Below are 22732 nucleotides of genomic sequence, written 5' to 3' on the forward strand. Positions count from 1 at the left end.
TTTGCCCTACTGTTTGCCATTGGTGAACTGGAAGTCTGTCCTTGTGTCTTACTTAAGTGTTTTCTCATTTTTATTTTTGTTGTTGGGTTGTCCTTGGTTTAATCTCTGGATTATTACCCAAATCTTCCTGATATAGTTGCGCCCTAGCTTCTGTGTCTCTAATGACCCACAGACATTCTCATCTTCATAACATCAGAGAAAACAGCTCATCAAATCAACGGCAATGCTTTACCCCAACTGATACAATCAGCAACATATTAAGATCATGCACAACTTTGACACTGACCACTGTTAGTAGTCACTAGTCTATCACCCTTAAATCATTTGAATTAAATTGAAATGAAGAAGCAGTCCAGAACATGTCTGCAGTGAACAAAATTTCAATATAGTGTATTTACCATTTAATGGCTCAGACAGAGCAAGGATACAAGACCGCTGGTCTCAGTTAGCTGATGGCTGAACCCCATGATGCTGACTGACCTTGGGCTGCAAGGCCCAGATTGATTGAGTTCCCCAACCTTCTGAATGGTTGAACTCCGCAACGTTCTATTACAGGTTTCCCACGCCCTTTCTTTAAAGATGTTCAAAGTTGGGAACTCGGAAAAGTACCCTTGATGACCACCTCTGCCTCTGCAGAGTGGGTCCAAAGACTGGCACAGTCAGGAAGACTGAGAGTGTGGGGGGGACACTTATGGGGGTTCAGGGGAGCCCATGTGGCTACCTTCCCGGTGCTTGAGTGATGGCGGCTGGATCGGGAGCAGGCGTGGCTCTCCTTCCCATGGTGGATCCTTTTCTGGCTATTTTTAATGATAAATATGCCTCCCAAATTTTGTCTCAATTTTTTTTCCGCCCTCCCTCCCTTCCTCTTTTCCTTTCTTCCTTTTCCATTTCCCCTTCCCCTGTCCCACCCTCTTCACTTTCCCTTCCCCTCCCCCTTCCTTTCTCCTTTCTCTTCCCTGCCCTTGGACAAGACATCACTCTCTTGTCCAGGCCCGGGTCAAACCTGCAGTCCTTCTACGTCGTTCTCACGGCACACTGGGATTATAGGTGTGAACCACCACATCTGGCTCCTTTTTGTATCTCTTATTTTGAAACAAGGTCTCACTAAATTGCCCAAGCTGGCCTCAAACTTGAGATCGTCCTGTCCCAAGTATCTGGGATTACAGGTGTGTGCCACCTCCCTTGGCTTATAAAGTATTCATTTTCTGTCCCAGATCAAGCCTGGTGATGAGATACTTTTAAGGGATTAGGGAGAGAGGTAGTAGGGATCAAACACTGCACATTTTTCATACCAGGTAAACACTGTACTACCACTGAGTTAGATCCCCAGAGAAATTTCTGAATGTCTCTGAATACAATGCGACTAAAAATTTCTCTCACTCTTAGTCCTTATTTATTCTTGATTACAGGCCTCTCAGGCATATCTGGCCAAAGTATTGAAAAATCAAACTGGGTGCCGTGGTATGTACCTATAATTCCAGAATTTAGGAGGCTAAGGAAGGAGGATTATGAGTTTGAGGCCAAAGGGAGACCTGGCATTAAAAAAAAAAAAAAAAAAAAAGCTAATAAACTTACTTCTATGCCAATTTCATGGAGCTGTTTACCTCAGAGTGCTATAAACCAGGTCTTGGTGAAAGATGTTAAGATTATTGGAAATTTTGGGCAAGATGCTAAGAATATTTGAACATTTAGAAAAATGATGCTTTTATCCTTCCCAGAATTTTCCTAAAGTATTCCATGCTTTAATTACATTTCAAATATGAGAAACACTTTTTATAACCAAGATTTGAGGCACCTCCCATTGGTGACTCATAAGGAATTACTTTATTTTGGGGTTTATGAGTTCAGGCAAAAAGGTTAAGGTAAAGAATAATTTTGCTATCTATGTCTTAGTCACTTTCTTGTCACTGGGACAAAATACCCAATACCCACAATGTAAAGGAAGTGAAGTTTACCCTGACTCACATTTTCATTCCATGGCTGGCTGCACGGCTGAAACAGCATGGTGGGAGAGCCAGGTGGAGGAAAGCTGCCCATGTCACAGCATGGAGGACGAGGGCGCAGAGAGGAGGGAGGAGTTGGGAGGGAGCCACAGCCTGGGTCATGCCCTGCCTCTTCTGACCAGGCCCCACCTCCTAACTCAGCTACTGAAGTCATATTAGGGATGAACCCACTGGTGAGCACAGTACCCCCTTGATCCAGTTGACTTCCAAAAGCCCCACCTGTGAGTGCGTGAGAGTTCTGGGGACATCCCAGGTCTAAATCATAATACCTCAATTGCTTTCTACATCTCTGTGATTCCTTACTCTGCACTGTTTTCATTTTTTTTTTTTTTTAAACAGGTGCAGATTTTATTACCATCTTGGAGAGTGATGCTTCTAAGCCCTATATGGGGAACAATGACTTAACCATGTGGCTAGGGGAGAAGTTGGGTTTCTATACAGACTTTGGTCCGAGCACACGGGATCACACCTGGGGGTGAGTCTACTTTGGGAATTAATCCTGAACGTATTCCTGAGAGAGCGAGCATAGGCTTGGAGTGGAAAGTGGACACTGTCTTGTCTTTGGCCCATGAATACACCCCTGTTGTCCTTCTTGGGGAGGTGCATTTTCTTTCTTTTTAACATAGTTTTCCTGATGCTGGATATTTCCAGTTCTTCACCATAATAAACCATTCAGGTTTGGAGCTGAGGTCACCGTACCAGGCCTGTCTGACCTGGATGCTCTCTTCAGGGAGTCTGTGGCCCTTCATATCTGCAGGTTCCACATCCACAAATTCAACCAATTGCAGATTTAAAACACGAAAAAAAAAATTCTAGAAAAGTTCCAAAAAGCAAAACTTGAATTTGCCACATGCCAAGTACTACACTAGTGATGTGTGGGCATTGTATTATTAGTAGCATAGAGATGACAGAATATATGGGAGAGTGTGTGCAGGTTATATGCAAATGTTCTGTGATTTTATACAAGGGACTTGAGCAGCCAGGATTTTGGTATCTGTAGAGTGTCCTGGAACCAGTCCCTCATAGATACTGAGAATAGGCATGAACATGTACACCCCCAAAAATTAATAAGTGAGTTTGAGATTGTGATAAGTGCTATGAAAAAAATGTGAAGGGGGAGACAAGGAGCTTGCGGGACAGTGGCTATTGAGGATAGTGGTCCTATAGGCAAGGTAGTCAGGGAGGCTTCTCTGGAGAGAGAAGGATGATGAAAAGGATCCAGGACCAGACCCAAGAAGAGCTGAGGAACAGCCAGAAAAAGATGTGAAGCAGGGTGGAACTTGGGGTATCTGCAGTGGAGGAGACCCGGGGGAAAGATGGTAAGAAATGAAGCCAGGGAGAGGCCTCTGTTACCCAGTAGTGATGCGATGCCACCAAAAGATTTTAAACAGAAAGTATTCTGATCTCATTTGCATTTTAAAAGATCCCTTTGGGAAGAGAAAGTGTGGGAGCCGGGAGACCAGGAAGAAGGTAGATACAGTGCACAAATGAGCTGACAAAGAATGGAGAAGGAGAGAAGAAGGCAAAGTCAGTAACTCTTTTGGAATAGAGCTGATGGGTCTCAGTGATGGTTTAAAGCTCAGTACCAAGGTGATGGCTAGGATTTTAACCTTGCATACCTGATGGGACACAGTGTTTACTGGGACTGGAATGCCCGGGAGAGCCTCACATAGGTGCTGAGTTTGAGATGGCCCAGGCAGCTAAGGGACATCTAGTGCATAGCCTGGAGGGCCGAACAGGTCAGGCCCAGCTGGAGACCATGTTCGGGTCAGCATAGTAGAGATGGACTTGTGTGCCCGGGAGGGGCCCAGAGGTAACACATGCGGCTGCTGAAGAGAAGCTGGCTGAGCTCAGAGTCCTGCTCCTCTCCTTCACATGTAGCTCTTTGCCGTTGGGTGAGGTGAGACGCCTTTGCCTTTGTTTGTGGAAGTTTCTGATTTCTAATTTTGCACATCGTGACTTTGTGTCCTTGCCAGCAAGATAAATTCCCAGGTGTTGATACTGTATTAGAGTGTTCGTGCAAATGGGCTGTCAGAATAACAACGCAAGTAAAATGGATTTGCGTCATACCGGGGATGCCCTCTGCACGTCTCCTTAGCACTCGGATAACACAGTTGGCACTGTGCTCGGTCGTAACAGCAAGACGTGCCGAACCGACATACTGCTCTACAGGTCTCCATGGCCTCGCTGCTCTCAGTGCCCCTCAGTGGGATGTTTGCAGTGTGACGTGTGTCTTTTTAGTGCATTTGCTTCCTCCCAGATGCATGCTACAATCTGTTCCTTGTCACTCTGATACAGGATTATGGTACTGTCAAGATACCCAATTGTGAAATCGGAGCATCACCTTCTTCCGTCGCCAGAGGGCGAGATCGCACCGGCCATAGCCCTGACGGTGAACGTCTCAGACAAACTGGTGGATTTCGTTGTGACACACTTCGGAAATCATGAGTGGGTTTCTTTGATATACTTAATATTATACATGGGTCAAAAAATACTATTCACATATTGCTTGGTTTCCATGAAGTAACTCTTTTTACTTTATTTTTTCACATCTGAAATTATTTTTCCCCCATGTTGCTGGTGGTGACCATCAGACATCAAAGCATTTGAGACATAGCAGTCCTAACATGAGCATGAGTCCACAGGACTGAAATGTGCAGTAATTCCCTGTGAGTGCATTACTACGTGCAGTACGGCCTCTCATCTTCACTCCGTACATCCCATTTCAGCCCCCTTTAAAAACTGATAAAGATGCTAAATTGAGAGGCTGAGGAGCTTAGATGACTCGTCCGACCAAAGTAGCCCAAGTAGGAAGAAGTTAGACAAATTCAGAGCCCACAAGTGTTTGGAGCCTTGTGGTGAACCAGACTAAAAATAAATTCCTTTATCCTTCGGGATTATTCGTATAAAAAGTTGCACTTTGGGATTTGAAGGTAGTGAATGACGTTCCTTTTCCCCTCATGTTTTCACAAACATCGGCTAGGCAGGCAGAAGAATCTAGGGGATGGAGGTCAAAATATCACTTTTAATACATGAACTGTCTGACAACCTAGTTTTTGTGTTCATCTGGACCTGTGAATCCAGCCCCCAAAAGTACATGAAGAGGATTCTTCCAAACTCTAGTCCCACACAGTAATGGCAGAGCCTGCCTTGTCAAGCTCTTCCTTTGGTGGAAAGAATTGAACAGAAAATACTTTGTATGCAGAGATTCCAAGGAGAAGAGAGAGGAAGGGCTGAGATGCGCATGTCTACTTAATTCTTCCAAACTAAATTAACTGAAGAAGTCCTTCCAAAAAGTAAAGGACATAGAGAGAGGCCAGTGGTGTTTAAAAAATGTTTTTTATTAATGAATTTATTTTTCCTGTACCAGGGATCAAACTCAGGACCTTGCACTTGTGAGGCAGGTGTGGCACCACTGACTGAGCTAAATCACTGGCCCCTAAGTGGCAGTTTTTTAAAAAAACTAACTCCTTCCACAAGAAAAACGAAAAATGAAGTAAGAATTTTGTCCCTAGTGACTAACAATCACAAGTAGTGACTTAGAACTAACTCATTGACCAAGGCCAATCATAATAATAATAACATATGGTAAAAGCAAAAATAACAGTATTCAGTTTGTTCTGTACCACACTAAAGCATGATCATTTAAAACACAGAGGTGAAATGCTGTATGCTATAAAATAAACATATAGTCCCTGCCCACATTAATAGTACAAGAGGTCACTGACCTTTAAAGAGACATAGAGAGCATTTGAAAAGCAGCTTTGTGGTACTGTCAGTTTCATCCAAACAAAATCAATGTACCTGCTACCTTTATTGTTTTGGTTACCTGAAAACAGTTTTATTCATACTGATATATGGATCTATGAAAGTATATTTGAATATTTTCTGAAATAAGTCAGAATATTAGAAACATAAACTGCCCCAACTTGATTAATATGAACCATTTTCTATCAGGCTCTTGCTTGTCTCCTTAGAAATAAGAGGATCATTTGGATGGCAAGTGTTGCACACCTGTACCCCTTTAGAAGTCTGGAGAATTGCCTCTGTTTCTCTTAGTAGTTTGAATGGGGCAAGCACAGGCATTCAAAAATAATTTCACTGACCTTATATTACACTTGGATTGCGTTTATCTTTATAATAGTAATTTTGTGTTTGAAGATCACAAGTCTCTACCTAAGAAGCAACTGATTCAAATCCCCACCTTTGCTGTTTCCCCTCCTCCACCTCATCCCTTTTAATTCTCCCCCCAAATTATACAGAATAGACTTGAAAAAGAAGAAAAAGTCAGAAACAGGCCTGAGAATGTGTTTGGAAGAGGAGGGGAGGATATTTTTCTAACTTTCTATTAACTGCTTAAAGCTCTCTGATTATACTATTCCTTTACTTGTCATATGCACAAGATTTAAAAATAACAATCAAACAATGGTGTGATAATAATAATAGCTATGATGTTTTAAGGAGATGTAACTCTAGGAGGGAAGCAGTGTAGTTTAATTTTTAGCAGAATGGGATTCCAATCCTATTCTAGGGTTTGGATCCAAATTTATCCATCATGTAACCTTCGTGGAGTTATTTAAGCATGTTGAGGCTTTTTCCTCTTGTGTAACTCAGAATGATGATGCTGCCTACTTCATAGGTTTGTTGTGAGAAGTATATGAAATGCATTATCTCATGCAAAGTACATAAATGTAGTGTGTGCTCAATTAATAGTGTGGCTATTTTAAAAACAAATTATGCAACTCTAAATGTGAGCTATATTGGGTAACTTAGAAAAGAGTTTGTTCATCAAACATGAGTTAAGCTCTTTCACGTCCCAAGCAGAGAGCCAGGCAGTCTGTTCTTATGAGCCACCACTCCTGTGGCCCTGTCTGAGGATGCTGTAGCTTACCAATACATGACAGAGGCTGGGTAACAGAGGAATGATTTAGAAAGTCATAATTATGTACTTGTGTTTGCCTTTGTTTCTCATAAAGCAAAGTAGAGGCAAATATTCTTATAGTGAATAAATAAAAATTTTGTTTTCTGGTGATTGTGACATACAAATGTGAAAATTCCATTAGGAATGAATTACAGGATGCTTGTGCATGTTATTAGCTAATTCAACAAGTGTTTAATTTACTGACTGTGATTTCTCCTTTACAATCAATAAGCAGGAAGTAGTGGCTTTTCTTAGAAATCATTCAGGGAAACACCATAAAGAAAATTAATATTTTAGTCATCATTGTTTTTCTAAATCTATAATGTGTATCACGTAAGAGATTAAATAAAAACAACCCAGCCTGGAGACTTATATGCTAGTTTTGAAGGTTAATGTTGGTGAGTTATAGTTTGTTGTCTTTTCAGTTCTCTTTTCCAGCTCACACGTTAGGGTCGTTGGATTGATGGAATATCAAGTGTGACAAGAAAACATAAAACATATGTTCTTTCTCTCTCTTACCCTTTCCTCATACATGTACATATACTTTTTATTGTTGTCACAGTGTAAGATCTATGTCCTAGCTGGGTGTGATGGTGCATACCTGTAATCCCAGCACTCAGGAAGCTGAGGCAGGAGGATCACTGAGAGTTTTGGGCCAGCCTGAGTTACATAGTGAGTTCAAGGCCAGCCTGAACTACATAGACCCTGTCTCAAAAAAACCAAAAAAATTATATATGTATATAAATTTATAAAAATTATGTATGTGTGTGTGTATATAGATAGATAGATAGATAGATAGCTATCCTGAGAAATGTCAAATCAAATTCACAGATCTTTCCCCCCAGTAATGTATTACTAGAACATATCTGAATGTACACACACTCTGCGCAGTGGTTTTGAATTTCCTGGATGTGGATTGGAATTGTACTCGCATGTATTAGAAGGAGCCCTGCTCACCGGAGACCTGAAGCAAGGAGTCCTTGCCAAGACGTTGGAAGGATCCAGGGAACATGTAAGGGCCCAAGGCCCTCAGATGCCAGTCACAGTGGGGAATCGCGACAGACTTTAGGCAGGAGAGACAGAGGAAAGTATTCCCACAGCCCTGAGTTCTGGACCCAGGAAGGGGGCCACTGCCAGGGAAACTGGGAAAGAAACACTGGACTTCACTCTCCTCCCACTTTTTAATCTGCTGCTGCCTCCAGTTGGCCAAACTGAACTGCAAACCAGCAGACAGGGTGTGTGGGAGGTGGGCTGTCAGGGTCAGCCTCCTGCATAGAGACAGGGCATAGGATGGATCTGAGTAGGGAAGTTGTATTACTTAACCCTGTTTAAAAATAGAGCCACACCTGCCTTCAGAAATTATGAGAATTCACTATCAAATATGTTTAACAAATGGCCATTCTTGTCACTTTACTTACTGATGGTAAGAGACTCAGCTGTCTCTGCATATTTGTCTTAGTTCTGTTTTCACATCCTACCTCGGCAGTTTTCCCAATCTTTTCAGCCCTTACTGCTCTCCCCTCCTTTGTCATGTTTTTCTTGACATCCACTTGTTGTGATCTTTCTAAGTAAATGTCTGTTAGTCCGCTGCCTGTTTGCTGTTGGATCCATCGCTTGCTGTCATTCTCATCAATACGCTGCAGAGAGCCACATTTCCCCAAGTCCCTTGCCTCTTGACTTCTGGGTTTAGCCAGTAGGAAGCACTATTGCAAGATTAGATGGAGAGCAGGAAGAGGAGAGAAGCCAAGGCATTTCTTCCTGTCTCTGTCTCCGTCTCTGTGTCTGTGTCTCTATCTCCATTGATCTCTGTCTCTATCACCTCCGCTTTCTCTGATGTCTTTGGTAACAGTGGCATCCCTTTGGCTCTGGCTCCTCTCTGGATGATCCCAGCTCCTCTGGGTAGCACCCTCCTCCCACCGTGTAGAGCTGACTTCTGGCTTCTGTAATATCGCTTCCTCTTGCTATAGACGTGGTACTAGTTTCTCACTGCTTCTAAACTCTGGCTGCCTCAGTGACCCTTGTTTGGCTTCTCATCATGTAGGTGACCAATCCCTATATTAAATTTACTTTGTTTGAAACACCTGTACTGTTTGCTTTCCTGGCTGGATCATGTAAAATAGGATGCTCTATTTTTTCCCCCAAACTGATGGTAAAGGCCTCAAAAGCTGAATGCAGCTGTCTAATTATCTGCTTTGTGTCTACAGTGCTTAGCATGATAAAAGCAACATGTCCAGCCAGTGTTTATGCAGGATTGCTGAGGAGACTTTCAAAAAGTGTCAGTTAAGGGAACTGTGTAGGTTATATAAGCTTGGTATTCTCTATGAATGTTAGGGTTCTCCTTCTTACCAGTCTTCTTGCCTCTTTTTCTTTTCTTTTTTCTTTTTTGGTACTGGGAATCGAACTCAAGACCTTGTGCTTGCAAGGCAGGTGGCAGAACCACTGAACTAAATCCCCAGCCCTTTTCTTTCTTTTTTTGAGTATTAGTTCTTCAACTATAATGCTGATGAAAGGCTTCACACTGTGTGATTTCTTCTGATAAAAAAGTTCAACAAATATTGTGTTTTAGAATATTTAGATCAACTTGATTCTAACCTGCTTGCCAAGAAAGATCATGTTGTGCTTAGTTAACTATTTGTCAGCCTACCCGATCAAAACACTGTATCTATATTATTCTTTTGCATAATATTAAAATATTTGCCCAAATAGGTATTGCTCTGGTTTTGTACTGTTTGAAGATGTTGAGAATGTAGTTACCTAAAGCCTTTGAAAAATTATTTTACATGAACGATAAAGAGGTATATTATTCTGTATCTTTCAGAGATGATCTTGACAGAAAACTGCAAGCTATTGCTGTTTCAAAACTATTGAAAAATTCCTCTAATCAAGTGATATTTCTGGGATATATCACTTCAGCACCTGGTTCCAGAGATTATCGACAGCTCACTGAACATGGCAATGTAAAGGTAACGCGATTATGGATATATGATTTATCAAATAAAATGCTTCTTTATCATTCGTGTTTTTTAAGCAATCTAGTGTAACAATTTAAAAGGTATTCTGATTATCTGCTGTTACACAGAAAACCAGGAAACACACCGAATTAAAACAATAGCAGTCATCGGTTAGCTCACAAATCTGCAGTGTAGACTGGGACTAGGGGCTAGTTCATCCCTGCCTCATGCAGGTCAGCGAGGTGCTCAGCTGAGCACTAGAGGATCTCCCTTGCAGACATTTCATGGATGGAAGGTTGGAGCTTTAGGCTTTTGGCCCAGGTTCCTGTGTACATGCGACTTGATTTTCTTCTGTCCTTGGTGTAATGTATAGGAGAAAACCAGGGAGAACCTGAATTGCTCTGAATGACTTAGTTGCTTAAGACTCACAGTGTTACATCTACTCTTGTCACAAGTCTGATGACATTCAACTGAAAGAAATATAAGCCTCACCTCTTGATGGGAGAAATACCAAAGTCTCGTTATAAGAATACCACGTAGACAGTGAACTATTACTGTAACTATGATAAGAGTGTATAATCTGCCACATTATGAAAGTTAATTATGATGCTGAGAGTACAAGATGAAATATCAGGTAGAGAATGGTAGTCAGCTAGATAGGGTGTCACCAAGTGGCCCCGAGTTAGTCTTCACCTTTTCAGGTTTCATATACTTGAATTCATCAAGGTACACAAATATAATCAAGCTCTGGAGGTGGCACGCAGTCAAATCCTCAAGAAACACTAAAATGCTAAACGCATTCATTTATAATAAGAAATATAATTGTTGTAGTTAACTGCGCCTTACGTGTATTTCTTGGTCCTTTTCATTTTGTGTTTAACCCCATGTCTCTGCAGAGAAAAAGCCTTATGTAGTTATGTTGATTTGGCTACTTTAACTCTTGTTAGAGTGGAACATTGGAAAGACAGGTAGCAGAGAGCACGACACAATGAAGGTTTTCAGCATGTGACAGAAAACACAAATAACAGTGGTTCAAATGTGAAAGAATTGTGTTTCTTGTCTGGGCAGGTGAATCTGTGTCTGGAATTTGTGCTGCTTTACTGTGGCACCACTCCTGTGGCCTCCACTCTTGTAGCCTCTACTCCCGTAGCCCCGTCTTGTAGAACAAGCATCTGTGTTCTAGTTAGCAGGTGAGAGGAAGGGACCACAAACATATGCAAGTTATCTCTAAAGGCAAGATCCAGAAAACTGACTCCTGATACTTCTTACATTTGTTTGGTGGGAATTCAGTCATATAGCCATGCTTCGGGGCACAGAAGCTTAGGAGGTGCAATATTCCACCTCGATGGCCATACATATACTAGCTAAATGTGCCATCATTTTGGGAGAATGGTAGATACCGGGGACATAAGTTAGTCTCCACATTTGTGGACAAGGCAGGGAGTAGTCACGATGGACTCCTGATTTTTGCCTGTGGTCAGAAGGTTTATGGTGATGACATTTATTATCTGTTCGTATTGCTGTTGTTAAAGAATATGTAAGGAGGAACAGTTTTTCAAAGAGATGCTAGTTCAGCTTTGGGCTGAGTTTGAGGCATACACGGGACTTTAATAGAGGTGTCCAGTAGGCAGGTAGATAAGTGGATCTGAAGTTCAGAACAGCCATCAGAACTACAGATGGGGATTGAGAAATGGCCACAATGTAGGTGATCACTGAAACAAAGGAGGTAGGTGATGTTGCTTACAGAGCTGAAGAAGTGTACTAGAAGAGCAAGCCCTTGAAGAAGCCACCCTGAGTGTTGCTGTTGTGTTGGTGGTGGGTGATGAAAGAGAAGGTAGGTGAGACGAGTTAGAGGAAAACAGAATAGTGTGGAGTCAGGCTGTATCAGTTACCTGTTGCTGTGCAAAAACCACATCAAAATATAGTGGCTTGAAGCAACATTTCATTTCCCCACCATTCTGTGGATCGCCTGGGTGGTCTCCTATTCTTGCCTGCATTTACATGTGCAGTAGGCTCATGGCTGCACTGAGGCTGGAGAGGCCACAGTGGCCTACACAGGCATACACACAGGCATACATTTGGGGCCTTCATGCTGGGTATCTGTCCCTTCACACGGTCCTTCATCATTGTAATCCTTGCTGGACTTCACTGACTAGTGAGGTGACCGGGGGACAAGTTACTCCGCCTCTCAGGACCTCAATTTCCTCATCTACAAGTGGTGATAGTAATATCCACTGTATCCTAGGGTTCTTAAAATAATTAAACATAAAACAATGCCTGCAAAGCCTCTGAGCCTTATATATGTGTATTGTATGTGTCTGGCTGTATGTAAAAAATCAAGTAAGATAGAAATATAAGGACCTGACCTGTAAAGTACAAAAGACAGTTGGACAAGATGACATATGGCAAGTCTAAGGCAAGGCTGCTTCCTAATTAGGAAGGAGGGTGTGCTCACATGTGTGTGAAGGGTATACATGGTATCAGGGAAGAAGAATTCTATTTAATCCTCTGTTGGTTTCCACTGGCAAGGTCAAAAGCTGTGTTAAGATTGGCAGTGGATTCTGATACTGCTTTTTCTATTGGGGAGTTTATTAATATGGAGAGTAATTTCAACCATAAAAGCTTGAATGAACATATTTTTCTTTTTTAAGATGTGAGTATTTAAATTTTGCAGTCCTAAAATTTGACAGGATCCTTTAAAAACCTAATAAGATAATAGTTAAACAGATTTAGTTATTACTTTCAGTATAAATAAAGTACTATAATTTGTATCTCTTCCTAAGGAAAATTAGAACAGTGCTTTTTTATCTATTTGCTGTTTTCATCTATAAATGTTTTCAATTAATTTTTTAGAAATGCCTTTTCATATATGTAAAAATGGCATATGTGTGCTATAAATAAAAATAAAGATTAAGACATAGATAGTAAATTGTGGTATATTCTTTTAGCAGTTTAACATTTTTTTAATTAAAAAATTTTTTTTGATACCGGATATTGACCTTGGGTCCTTGTACTTGTGAGGCAGGCGGCAGATCCACTGAGCCAAATCCCCAGCCTTGAAATTAAATTTTAATATTAAAATTCGGAGACAGTAAGCACCAGGTATATCTTTATTTATAGCTATTTTAAAAGAAGGAAATGAATGTTTCTTCCTTCAGTTCATATTTATAGGCTTCTCAACACATTACAGAAGATATGTGTTTCTGGTTTTCTCTGATGAAAAATGGTCCTCCCTTCAAGCTTTCGATGTCGTAAAGACTCGTGATTTCTCCAAGATGTGTTTATTTCCACAGTTCCGTTTAACAGAGTGAGCACCTGCCTGCTGAACACCGAGCTCCATGCTAAGTACTAGGCAGCCAAAAGCGATTCCAAGTCCCTGTGCTCAGGCAGGGGAGGGTGCAGACACAGAAACAATTAACCGTGGCGCGGCGGCGCAGCTGGTGTGCATGGAGCACGACACAGGAAGCCGGGAGCGTGCGCTCCATTCCGCTCAGGAGGAGAGGCTTGGGGAAGCTGCAGGGTGCCGGGGCTGTCTTGAAATCACTGATATGCCTGCCTGTCTAATGCCCTCTTCAGACCACCTTTATCTTTGTATTCCCAGCCTCTGGTACAGAGATAGAGCTTAGTAGATGCTCAAGAAACACCTGTAGAATGACCAAATCATTTGGACTCCAAAGGATCAGTAGGGACCAGAAAGACAAAAACAACACAAAGGCAGATTTATCACTGTAGCTCACAGTTTGGAAGAGTATTGGTTTTTATGCTGAGAAGATTACCCTCTCTGCTCTTTGACAGGATATCGACAGCACAGACCAGGACAGGTGGTGTGAATACATTATGTATCGGGGGCTGATCAGGTGAGTACAGGTGTTTGGATTTTGGTCTTTTAAAACCTATTATTATTACTGTCATCTTGTGGATTTCTCCTAGAAGGAAAAACCTTGTGGAAGTAATTAATTTCTGTTACTTTTTATAAACATTAATTTGGCTACTTACACTAATATTTTTTTCAAGGCATGGCCTAATGATTTCCAAAGGATAAGTAGCTCAGCAAATTAAGCTTAATTTTGTAATGAGGAACCCGTGTAAACTATTCAGCAGAATAAGCATTGCCAGCACATGGTAGGAATGGTCCTGGTTTTGACTGTGTGGCGTGGTGGAAATGCATGGACCAGTGCAGCTTTCTCAGCCTCTAATCCCATCCTCTTAGTTAACTAACTTACAGCAGCCATCTCTATACTATGGTGAAATCTCTGGTAAGTTATCTTTTTAAAAATATCATCCCATATCAAGTAATATACATTTAGACAGTATATGATTCAAAATCATACAGATGGAAGATCTCCAAATTCAAATATATAGCAATGTAAATTAGTTTCGAAGGTAGTACTCCTTTAAATAAAGCGAAGAGGGGTTTAAAACTAAGTAAGGAGAAAGTAATCCTTCACTCTTTTCTGTAAGCCTTTCTCATGTACCAGGTATTATTCTAAGCCATGGGACTATCATAGGAACGAAACAGAACTCCTGCCCATCATGAAACTTACATTCCAGGGAAAGAAGGCAGAAAGTGAACAAATCAGGAAGAGAATGATGGAAAAGAAGCCAGCCAGGCAGGGAGTGGAGCAAGAGGGAGGCACCTCAGAGAGGTCAGTGGGAGCAGATCATGCCTACCAGGCTGGGTTGCAGGTTCCCCCACTTACCGGGTTCCTCAGCACAGCGGTCAGGCTGGATACCTCCCCTGAAGTGTGGGCCCCTCCAGTGACTGTGGAAGCTGTTTGGAGCTGTCTGACCTGAGCCCTGTAACCTTCTAGGAGCAGTGCAGGGGACTCTCACATGGGTTTCTTGGGCAGACCTCTCTGGGCCCTGTTCTCCTTGCAGAGCAGTTCACCATCCAGAAGCACCTTGGCCTGAAGATAAGGGCTGAAACTAAACTGTGCAATCCTCGAGTAACCTCGTACCTTATGATCTGTGATCTGCATTTCTGAAAGACAGTGCTGCCTTTTAGGGATGATTCAGAACCACAAAGCCCAACTCTGCCAGTGGGGGCATGACTTGTTCAGCCAGGAGTGACAGTTTAGTGTCAGCAGACTGGTTGGTTCTCCTGTTCTATGCTCCATTTGTCATTCAGCAAGTGTTAACTGAGCATAATGGATAGCAGGTACCAGAGGTATAGCAAGAAAAAAAACAGAGAGGCAGGCATCCCTGCCCTGCAGGAAACACGGATGACAAGCATCGTCTTTAATTGCATGGTGTAGTATTTTAGAAGGTGATGAGTGGGAGAAGAAACAGAATATGGAGGTGGGTTGCAACTATAAGTAAGGAATTGGGGAAGGCTTACTGACGAGACAACATGGGAGCCAATGTTTGAACGAGTGGGCCATGTGGCTATCTGGGAGATGACCCTTGCTGGTAGAGATGCCAGCTAGTGTTTCAGAGTGCTAAGGCAGGAGCGCTGCTGTATTTGAGAAACAGTGAAGCTAGCAAGGCTGCCGTGTATGTGGGGCAGGGTAGGAGGAAGGAGAGGCAAGGAGGGAAAGGAGCAGATCTTGCAAGGTTCTGTGGACCCTTTTTAAGGACTTTGGATACTGTACTTATCAGGCCATGACCTTCACTGGTCCTTGAACAACCCCTTGTTTTATAAACTCACTGAGGTGGGCCCAGGAGGCCCTTGAGATGCTCTAAGATTGTTCTTGTTACACTAGTGGTTTAAAAAACCGAAGAAGGCCCCAACACCTGCCTTCATGTCTGCAGGACAGGCTTTGAGTGCTATTTTGGCATTTACCAAAAATTTGGGTGGTAATGCTGCAAAATTACTTTTGTAAAGTATTTTATATCTCATATTAATAACACTGTTTCTGTTTAAATATAGGTAGAAGGGTTTGTTTTGATAGGAAATATCAGAATACATTTTTGTTTTTGTTTTTTGAGACAGGGTCTCACTATGTAGTTGAGACTGACCTGCAACTCACTGTGTAGCCCCAGGCTGGTCTCGAACTCACAGAGATCCTCCTGCCTCAGCCTCCCCAGTGCTGGGATTATAGGCATGTGCCACCACGCCCAGCTCAAAATACATTTTTAAATATCTAAACTGAAATAGATATAATTCCAAGTTGCAAAATTGTTCACCAAGAAACAGAGGTATTTATAGCAACCAGTGCCCATAATAGCTAATGGCTGAGTTCTGAGACCTTTACTACCTCTCTTCAGCAGAGCGGATGGCTAACACAAAAGAAACCTTTGTCTTCCAGGTCTGGAGGCTGTTGAGTCCAAGATCAAGGAGCCAGCAGGGTTGGTATTTGCTGAGGGCTCTCCCCTTGGGTGGCACAAGGCTGTCTTCTTGCTGAGTGCCTCTAGAAAGCTCTGTCTCCATCGCCTAATGCATGCCCTGCACTTGCAGGTGCTAAGTAAATTCATATTGGACAGCAATGGAAGATTCCCCATTTTAGTGAAAAATTTGCATTGTCCAGTCCCTTTTCTTCAAGGACTTTGGGACTAAAAAACAATGTCTATGAAATGTGTTTAAACTTTGATCATTGAAATTTGGTGAATAAAGTAACTAGATTTATCAGAGATAGTGATTTAGAATTACAAGGAACCACAATTTCTAAAGTTAGGCAAATGTATTAACCTGTCTGACAGCTCCAGCCCGCCTCTGTCGCTCCATTGAAGCTCTTTTCTTGCCCCTCACGTGGGCAGACTTGCTGCCTCTGCCTGCTTTGGTTTCTGTCTCGTGTGCAGTTGCAGGCTTGATTTAAGTACTCTTCTTGCCACTCAGGCTGAAGCCTCATCTTTCACCGAAGTTATACAGTGGCCTTTTAATGTGTCTCCCTGCTTCCGTCCTCCCCCCCCCCCCCCCAGGAATTAAACTCAAGACCTTGCACTTGTGAGGCAGATGTGGCACCATCGAGCTAAATCCCCGGCCCCTTCAGTCCTTTGAAGGCTGTCACAATAGCCACGGTGTGTCTCTCTCTCTGCTCCAGACCCCTCTAGTGGATTCCCATCTCATTCTCAAACAGAAACCAAAGTCTTCATAATGGTCTGCAGGGAAGGATTTTCATTGTGTGTCTCCTGCCCTGACCCCAAGCTCACTTTTCTCTTAAGTTCTCCCTTATGCACCCTATCTCCAGTCGTAGAAATGGTTTCCACAAACACGCACAGGCCTACATCAGGCCTTTGCATTTTCTGTTCCTTTCCTGTAACACCTTTTCTAGTACCCATATGGATTGTGTCCCTTATTTCATTTTTTTAAAGTCACTAAGTTTATTGGTACATCTTAGGTATACAATATGATGACATTCATCATTGGGAATTTGTACCTTTATGTGATTTATTTTAGTTCTTACTTTTTCCCCATTCCCCTGCCCTCCCTTCAACCCCTCCACCCCTCCCTATTTACAAAGACTTTGTTTCCGTTTTTTCCTATTCTCATATTTTTTCTTTTCTTTCCTTCCTTTCCCCTATCCCCCAACCTCCCCTTTGGATCTTTCCTTCCTATTTCACAATATCTAGTATACATTTTGATCCTCATTTACACTTTCGGTTTCTCACACCAGAGAAACTCTTCGGTATTTACATGCGTGTCCTATTTATTTCACTTAAGAGTATGGCCTCAGTGTGCATCTATTTAGCTATAAATGTCTCTAGTTTATCATTCTTTATGGCTGAGTAGTATACCCCATACACACACATACACACACAACACCAGTTGATGGGCATTTGGGACATTTCCAAGATTTAGCTATTACAAACTGTTGCTACAAAGATGGGTGCACATATATCACTTGGCATGATTCTTTTAATTCTGTTGGAAATATACCTAGCAGGGGAATAGCAGGATCAAATGGGACCCCTAATCATAGTTGTGAGGTATCACTGTACTGGTTTCCACAGTGGTTGCACCAGTCTGCACTCCCACCAACGATGGAGATGTGTTCGTTTCTCCCCACAACCCCACCAACATTTGTTATTGGTTGATTTCTTGATAGCAACTATTCTTTGTGATGTGAGGTGGAATCTCAGTGTTGTTTTCATCTGCATCTCTGAAATGACCAGTGATGTTGAACATTCATATGTTTATTTGCTGTTTCTACTTCTTTGTCTGAGAAATGTCTGTTTGTTTCAGATGCTCATTTTTGGGTTGGATATTTAAATTTGGGAGGTCTGATTTTCTAAGTTCTTTACATATTCTAGATAGTCGACCTTTGTCTGAGGAACCTTATTTCATTGAACATTTTGCTCCATTTAGATAAAATTTATGCCCTGACTACTCTAGAAATACCATAGCAATCTCTGCCACCCAGCCTTTTTTGTCTGCCTTACTTTTTCTTCTATAGTACATGTATCTATCACCATCTGTTAGATTTTATACATAGGTACTTATTTAATTTGTCCTCTATCTTGTTCACTACTTATCTCCAGTACCTGGCATGGTGCTACATGTAATAGGGACTCAAATATATATATATTTACTTCACTAAATAAATGAGTGCCTGAAATTAATGTAATTTTTTTTTGAAAGAGGCAAAGTATAAATGAATTCTTTGCTCCTGTGGTTCCCTCATTTTCTGTCTGAGCTCCTCAATGAGATTTATTAGGATAATATCTACAAAGTGCTCTGAGTTACCTGTCGAACTGAAAATCCTAAGCCAAAACAGGACATGGAATTTTTTCAGACATGAAATCTTTGATTTTAGATTTCTAAGTGTGGCTGAAAATATGCACGTGGCGTTTGGATTTTTAAATATAAGAAAGAATTTTGGTATATGCTGTCATTCTGAAGAAATCCTGTTATTAACTCAAAACGTAATTACGTGGGAAGCAATTTATATAGACACAGAACATCCATTAATGTAAAAAAGTAAAGTAAGGTTGCTAAGTTTATTTAGTTAATTAAATCTATGTGCCTAGTTTTTCCTCATGTACTGTATCATAGAAGCACTATTTTTAAAAAATATTTGAAGTAACAAGCCAAGTTCATTTCAGTTGCAGTATTCAGAGGCAGGTTAGAAATGGAAATTGATTTAATAATGAAGGTTCTATCTGCTAGATCTCATCGGGTTTTTGAAGGTGGGATGTGCTGGCACTGAACTCAGAGCCATCCATGCACCACATATGTGTTCTACATAGTAGATTTTTATATGATAGTAAAATCTTAACAGACCATCCCTATTTCTTTTACAGGTTGGGTTATGCAAGAATTTCCCATGCTGAGCTAAGTGATTCTGAAATTCAGATGGCCAAATTTAGGATCCCCAACGACCCCATTAATTACAGAGACAATCAGAAAGTGGTCATAGACCACAGAGAGGTTCCCAGGAAAATTCACTTCAATCCCAGGTAAGTGCCTTCATGTTGTAGGCTACGGTTATGAGTGACCACAGCCTGTCTAGGGAACCTAAATGTTACCTCAAAACAGGCTAGAAATCATATTTGGTTCTAGAGGTTTGTTCTCAATAAGAGAGCACATGATACAGATTATAAAACCCTACTGGGGTTGAAGTTAGTGTCTCCAGGCTGTACTCTCAACACCAGGTAAAAGACCCCATCATCACTGTTGTCATTGTCATAGTCATCATCCGTATCATTGTGATGCCCATTAATATCACCGTGATAGTGAATATTTGGATGATGCTAAGTCCTAGACCTGTTCTGGGTTCTTTGTGTGTTACCTCCGTTTACCTTCACTGGGCTATACCCATGTTATCCCTGTTTTATTTTATTCTGGTTTTGTGGTACTAAAGTTTGAACCAAGTAGCTGGGATTACAGGCATGAATGACTGTGCCCAGATTGCTTGGTTTTTAGTAGAGGTATTTTGGCAGCAAAATATATTATTTTGCATATGTAGTCTTTTTTTTTCCCAATATGGCTGGATAGTGAGAGGAAAATTCCCTGTTAAACCAAACACAGGACATATTCTAGACATTATTATTGACACTTATTCTAGTTTTACCTGTTCATAACTGTATAAGTTTCTCAGACCTCATTTTATTAAGGAGAAAGAGACTCTTCTCCATTCTCTTTGTCTTTCTTGTCTCTGCGTACAATAAGGAAAAAAATGCAGAGTTTTTGAATATGGGGAGAGCTGTCTGCTTCCGTGACTACACTTACGTTACTCTGTATGAATGGGGTGTAGTTGCCGAAAGGATGGACTGTGTGGTCCAGTTGCCCATTTCAGTTCCCACTCTGGTCAGAAAATAGTAGGGGAGCTGTGATCCAGACGCTTAACCTCTGGAGACCTCCAATTCCTCACCTAAAAGGCATCAGGGAGGCGGATAGTAGATCCTACCTGTAACAGAGTTTCAGGTGAGTACTCAGTCTCACCCAGCAGCTGCAACAGCAGCAATAATACTTGTAGTAGCAACACAGAAATGAAATGCAGCACTGGGGATTTAGCTCAGTGGTTCTGCTGCCTGTCTTGCAAGCACAAGGATCCAAGTTTGATCCCCAATACCAAAAAACAAACAAAAAGTGAAATACAGTGTTTCCCTCCATTTGCTAACTGAAATGAGTTCTTAAATGAAAGCTAGATATTCTAGGATGAATGAGATCTGTTTTGATTCTTCATTCTTCATATATGTAGAGTGTGGAGAAATCTAAATACGATATTTTTGGCTAACCACTACTTCAGACTGAGCCAAAGCAAATGCGACCAGGGCTGGGTATGCTTTCCCACTCAATTTAGTTATGAAAACTATGAAGACATAAGTAGAAGTCCTGTCTTAATTTGAGAATTGTGGTGAAAAGATTTAAGATATCTCTCAGCAGTTTCAAACACATAACACATTATTATTAACTATAGCCACAGTGCTTTACAATAGATCTCCAGAATTTAATCATCTGGTATTAATTATATTTTATATCCTTTGACCTCCCAGTCAGCTCCTGGTAACTTTCCCACTCTTTGTTCCTATAAATTCAATTCCACAGACAAGTGAGACCATATGGAATTTGTCACCTGTGCCTGGCTAATGTCTTCCAGACTCATCCATGTTGTCGCAAATAGCAGGATTTCCTTTTTTAAAGCTAAATAGTATTCCATATGTGCATGTGCACAGGTGTGTGTCGGCGGGGGGAGTATTGGAATTGAACTGAGGACTTTCACACTGAGCTACATCCCCAGTACTTTTCTGCCTTTCTTTATTCTAAAATAGCGTCTTGCAAAGTTAGTAAGTTTTCCAGGCTGGGCTCAGACATGCAATCCCATACCTCAGCCCCCAAGTGTGCTGGGCTTGCAGGTATGCACCACCATATTTGACTTACAGCAAGCCTTTTATGATCTTTTGTGCTTTGTGGTATCAGCGGAAATGTCTTCTTTTTCACACATACTTTTAATTTTTTTTTTGGAATGAGCCATAACCATGGAGAGAGAACATTGAAGGTTAACATTTGGATCTGCCTTTTCCATATACATAGATATTTATTTCTTCATATGCTATTTTATAAATTAACCACATTAGTACTAGCTTTATAAGAGACAAATAAAATGACAGTAAGTTATATTTGAAATTTTACATAGAAGAATACATTTCTAAATGGTCTTTGCATGACAGTTATTTCTTTTTTAGATTTGGATCCTACAAAGAAGGACACAATTATGAAAACAATCATCATTTTCACATGAATACTCCCAAATACTTTATATGAACTATTTTAAAGAAAAAGTAATTGACTGGGAAACTCTAAGGAAAATATTATGTGAGATGAAAAAGAGTTTAATGAAAGTGAAAAAATACACATGAAGAACCTCAATTTTCAATAAAAGGAAAAAAAAAAAACAACAAAAAGAACCTCAATTTTTAAAAGCATGGTATCTCTGCAGGGGGTATTTCCAGCCATTTAAAAAATGTTACTTAATAAAAGCATTATTCAAATAATTTTTCTTAACTTTAAAAAAAATAAATGTGAACTAATATAAGAAAGTTGTATTGCTAGAGATAAAATAATTTGAAAATAACTTACTTTTTAAATGTTGAAATGCAGGAAAATGACTTATTTATTAGCCAAAGGATGACTTAAAAAAGTCAAGAAGTCTTGAATGCTTTTTGGGATAAAACAGTGAAAAAAATGTTTACAGGTTAAACCTAATGGTTATAAGGATAATGCTGTGTGGCTGCTACTGGCCCCATCTCCAGCCTTCCCTGAGCTGTGGTGGGATCACTGTCTTCTCTGGAGCTAACATCACACCATGGCTGGACATGTGCCAGTGCCTCCCAGTAGTCAGACCACCAGGCTCTCAGGGAGCACAGGTCTGCACGCTGCAGGATCCCACGGAGTGAATGTCTTCCTTAGAACCAAGTAGGTAGGTGAAGGGGGGACTCAGCCTGACAGTACTGCTCTGTGGGACTAGAGATTTCAGTGTTGCCCATGGAGACATGTAAAGTCTTAGAACCGGAAGGAATCCCGGATTTGTTTTATCTTTTGGGACAGGGATAAAAGCTAGAAGAGAATATCCAGACATTTTATGTCACCATCTAAGGTGCCTCCACTCAAGCCTTACAGAAGATGTTGGGGCTTCTCTTTCTTAGTCTCACTGTCTTGAAGAGCCAACTGCTGCATGGTGAGACGCCTTCTAGAAGGGTGGTGAGCAACTGATCCTCCAGCCATAGCCAAACTTCAGATGACTTTAGCCCCAGATGAAACCTGTTTTGAGTGTGTGGTGCTGGGGACCAGAACCTCACTCATGCTGGGTGAGTGGCACCCCCAAACTCCCAGCTGATATCTTGATTGCAACTTCATGGGAGCTTGGAACCCCAATCATCTAGCTCTGTCACTCCCAAATCTTAATAGATATTAACTATTTGTTATTTTAAGCTACTATGTATTGTAATCATTTGTTAAGCATTGATAAATAAATAAT

The 22732-nt window shown here is 41.2% G+C and overlaps 1 protein-coding gene across 1 annotated transcript in view; it reads left to right on the forward strand.

The window, feature by feature from the left end:
• Cwh43 (cell wall biogenesis 43 C-terminal homolog) overlaps window positions 1-21519 on the forward strand; it is a 49399-nt gene extending 27880 nt beyond the window's left edge. The window contains exons 11-16 of the mRNA XM_033758912.1: window positions 2343-2478; window positions 4302-4451; window positions 9743-9887; window positions 13671-13732; window positions 19056-19211; window positions 21441-21519. Coding sequence (XP_033614803.1) covers window positions 2343-2478; window positions 4302-4451; window positions 9743-9887; window positions 13671-13732; window positions 19056-19211; window positions 21441-21519 — 728 coding nt within the window. The remainder of the gene's footprint in view (window positions 1-2342; window positions 2479-4301; window positions 4452-9742; window positions 9888-13670; window positions 13733-19055; window positions 19212-21440) is intronic.
• The last annotated feature ends 1213 nt before the right edge of the window (window positions 21520-22732 follow it).

The sequence above is a fragment of the Fukomys damarensis genome, unplaced genomic scaffold (genome assembly GCF_012274545.1).
Source record: "Fukomys damarensis isolate Sample0158 unplaced genomic scaffold, DMR_v1.0_HiC HiC_scaffold_35, whole genome shotgun sequence".
In the NCBI taxonomy this organism is placed as follows: Eukaryota; Metazoa; Chordata; class Mammalia; order Rodentia; family Bathyergidae; genus Fukomys; species Fukomys damarensis.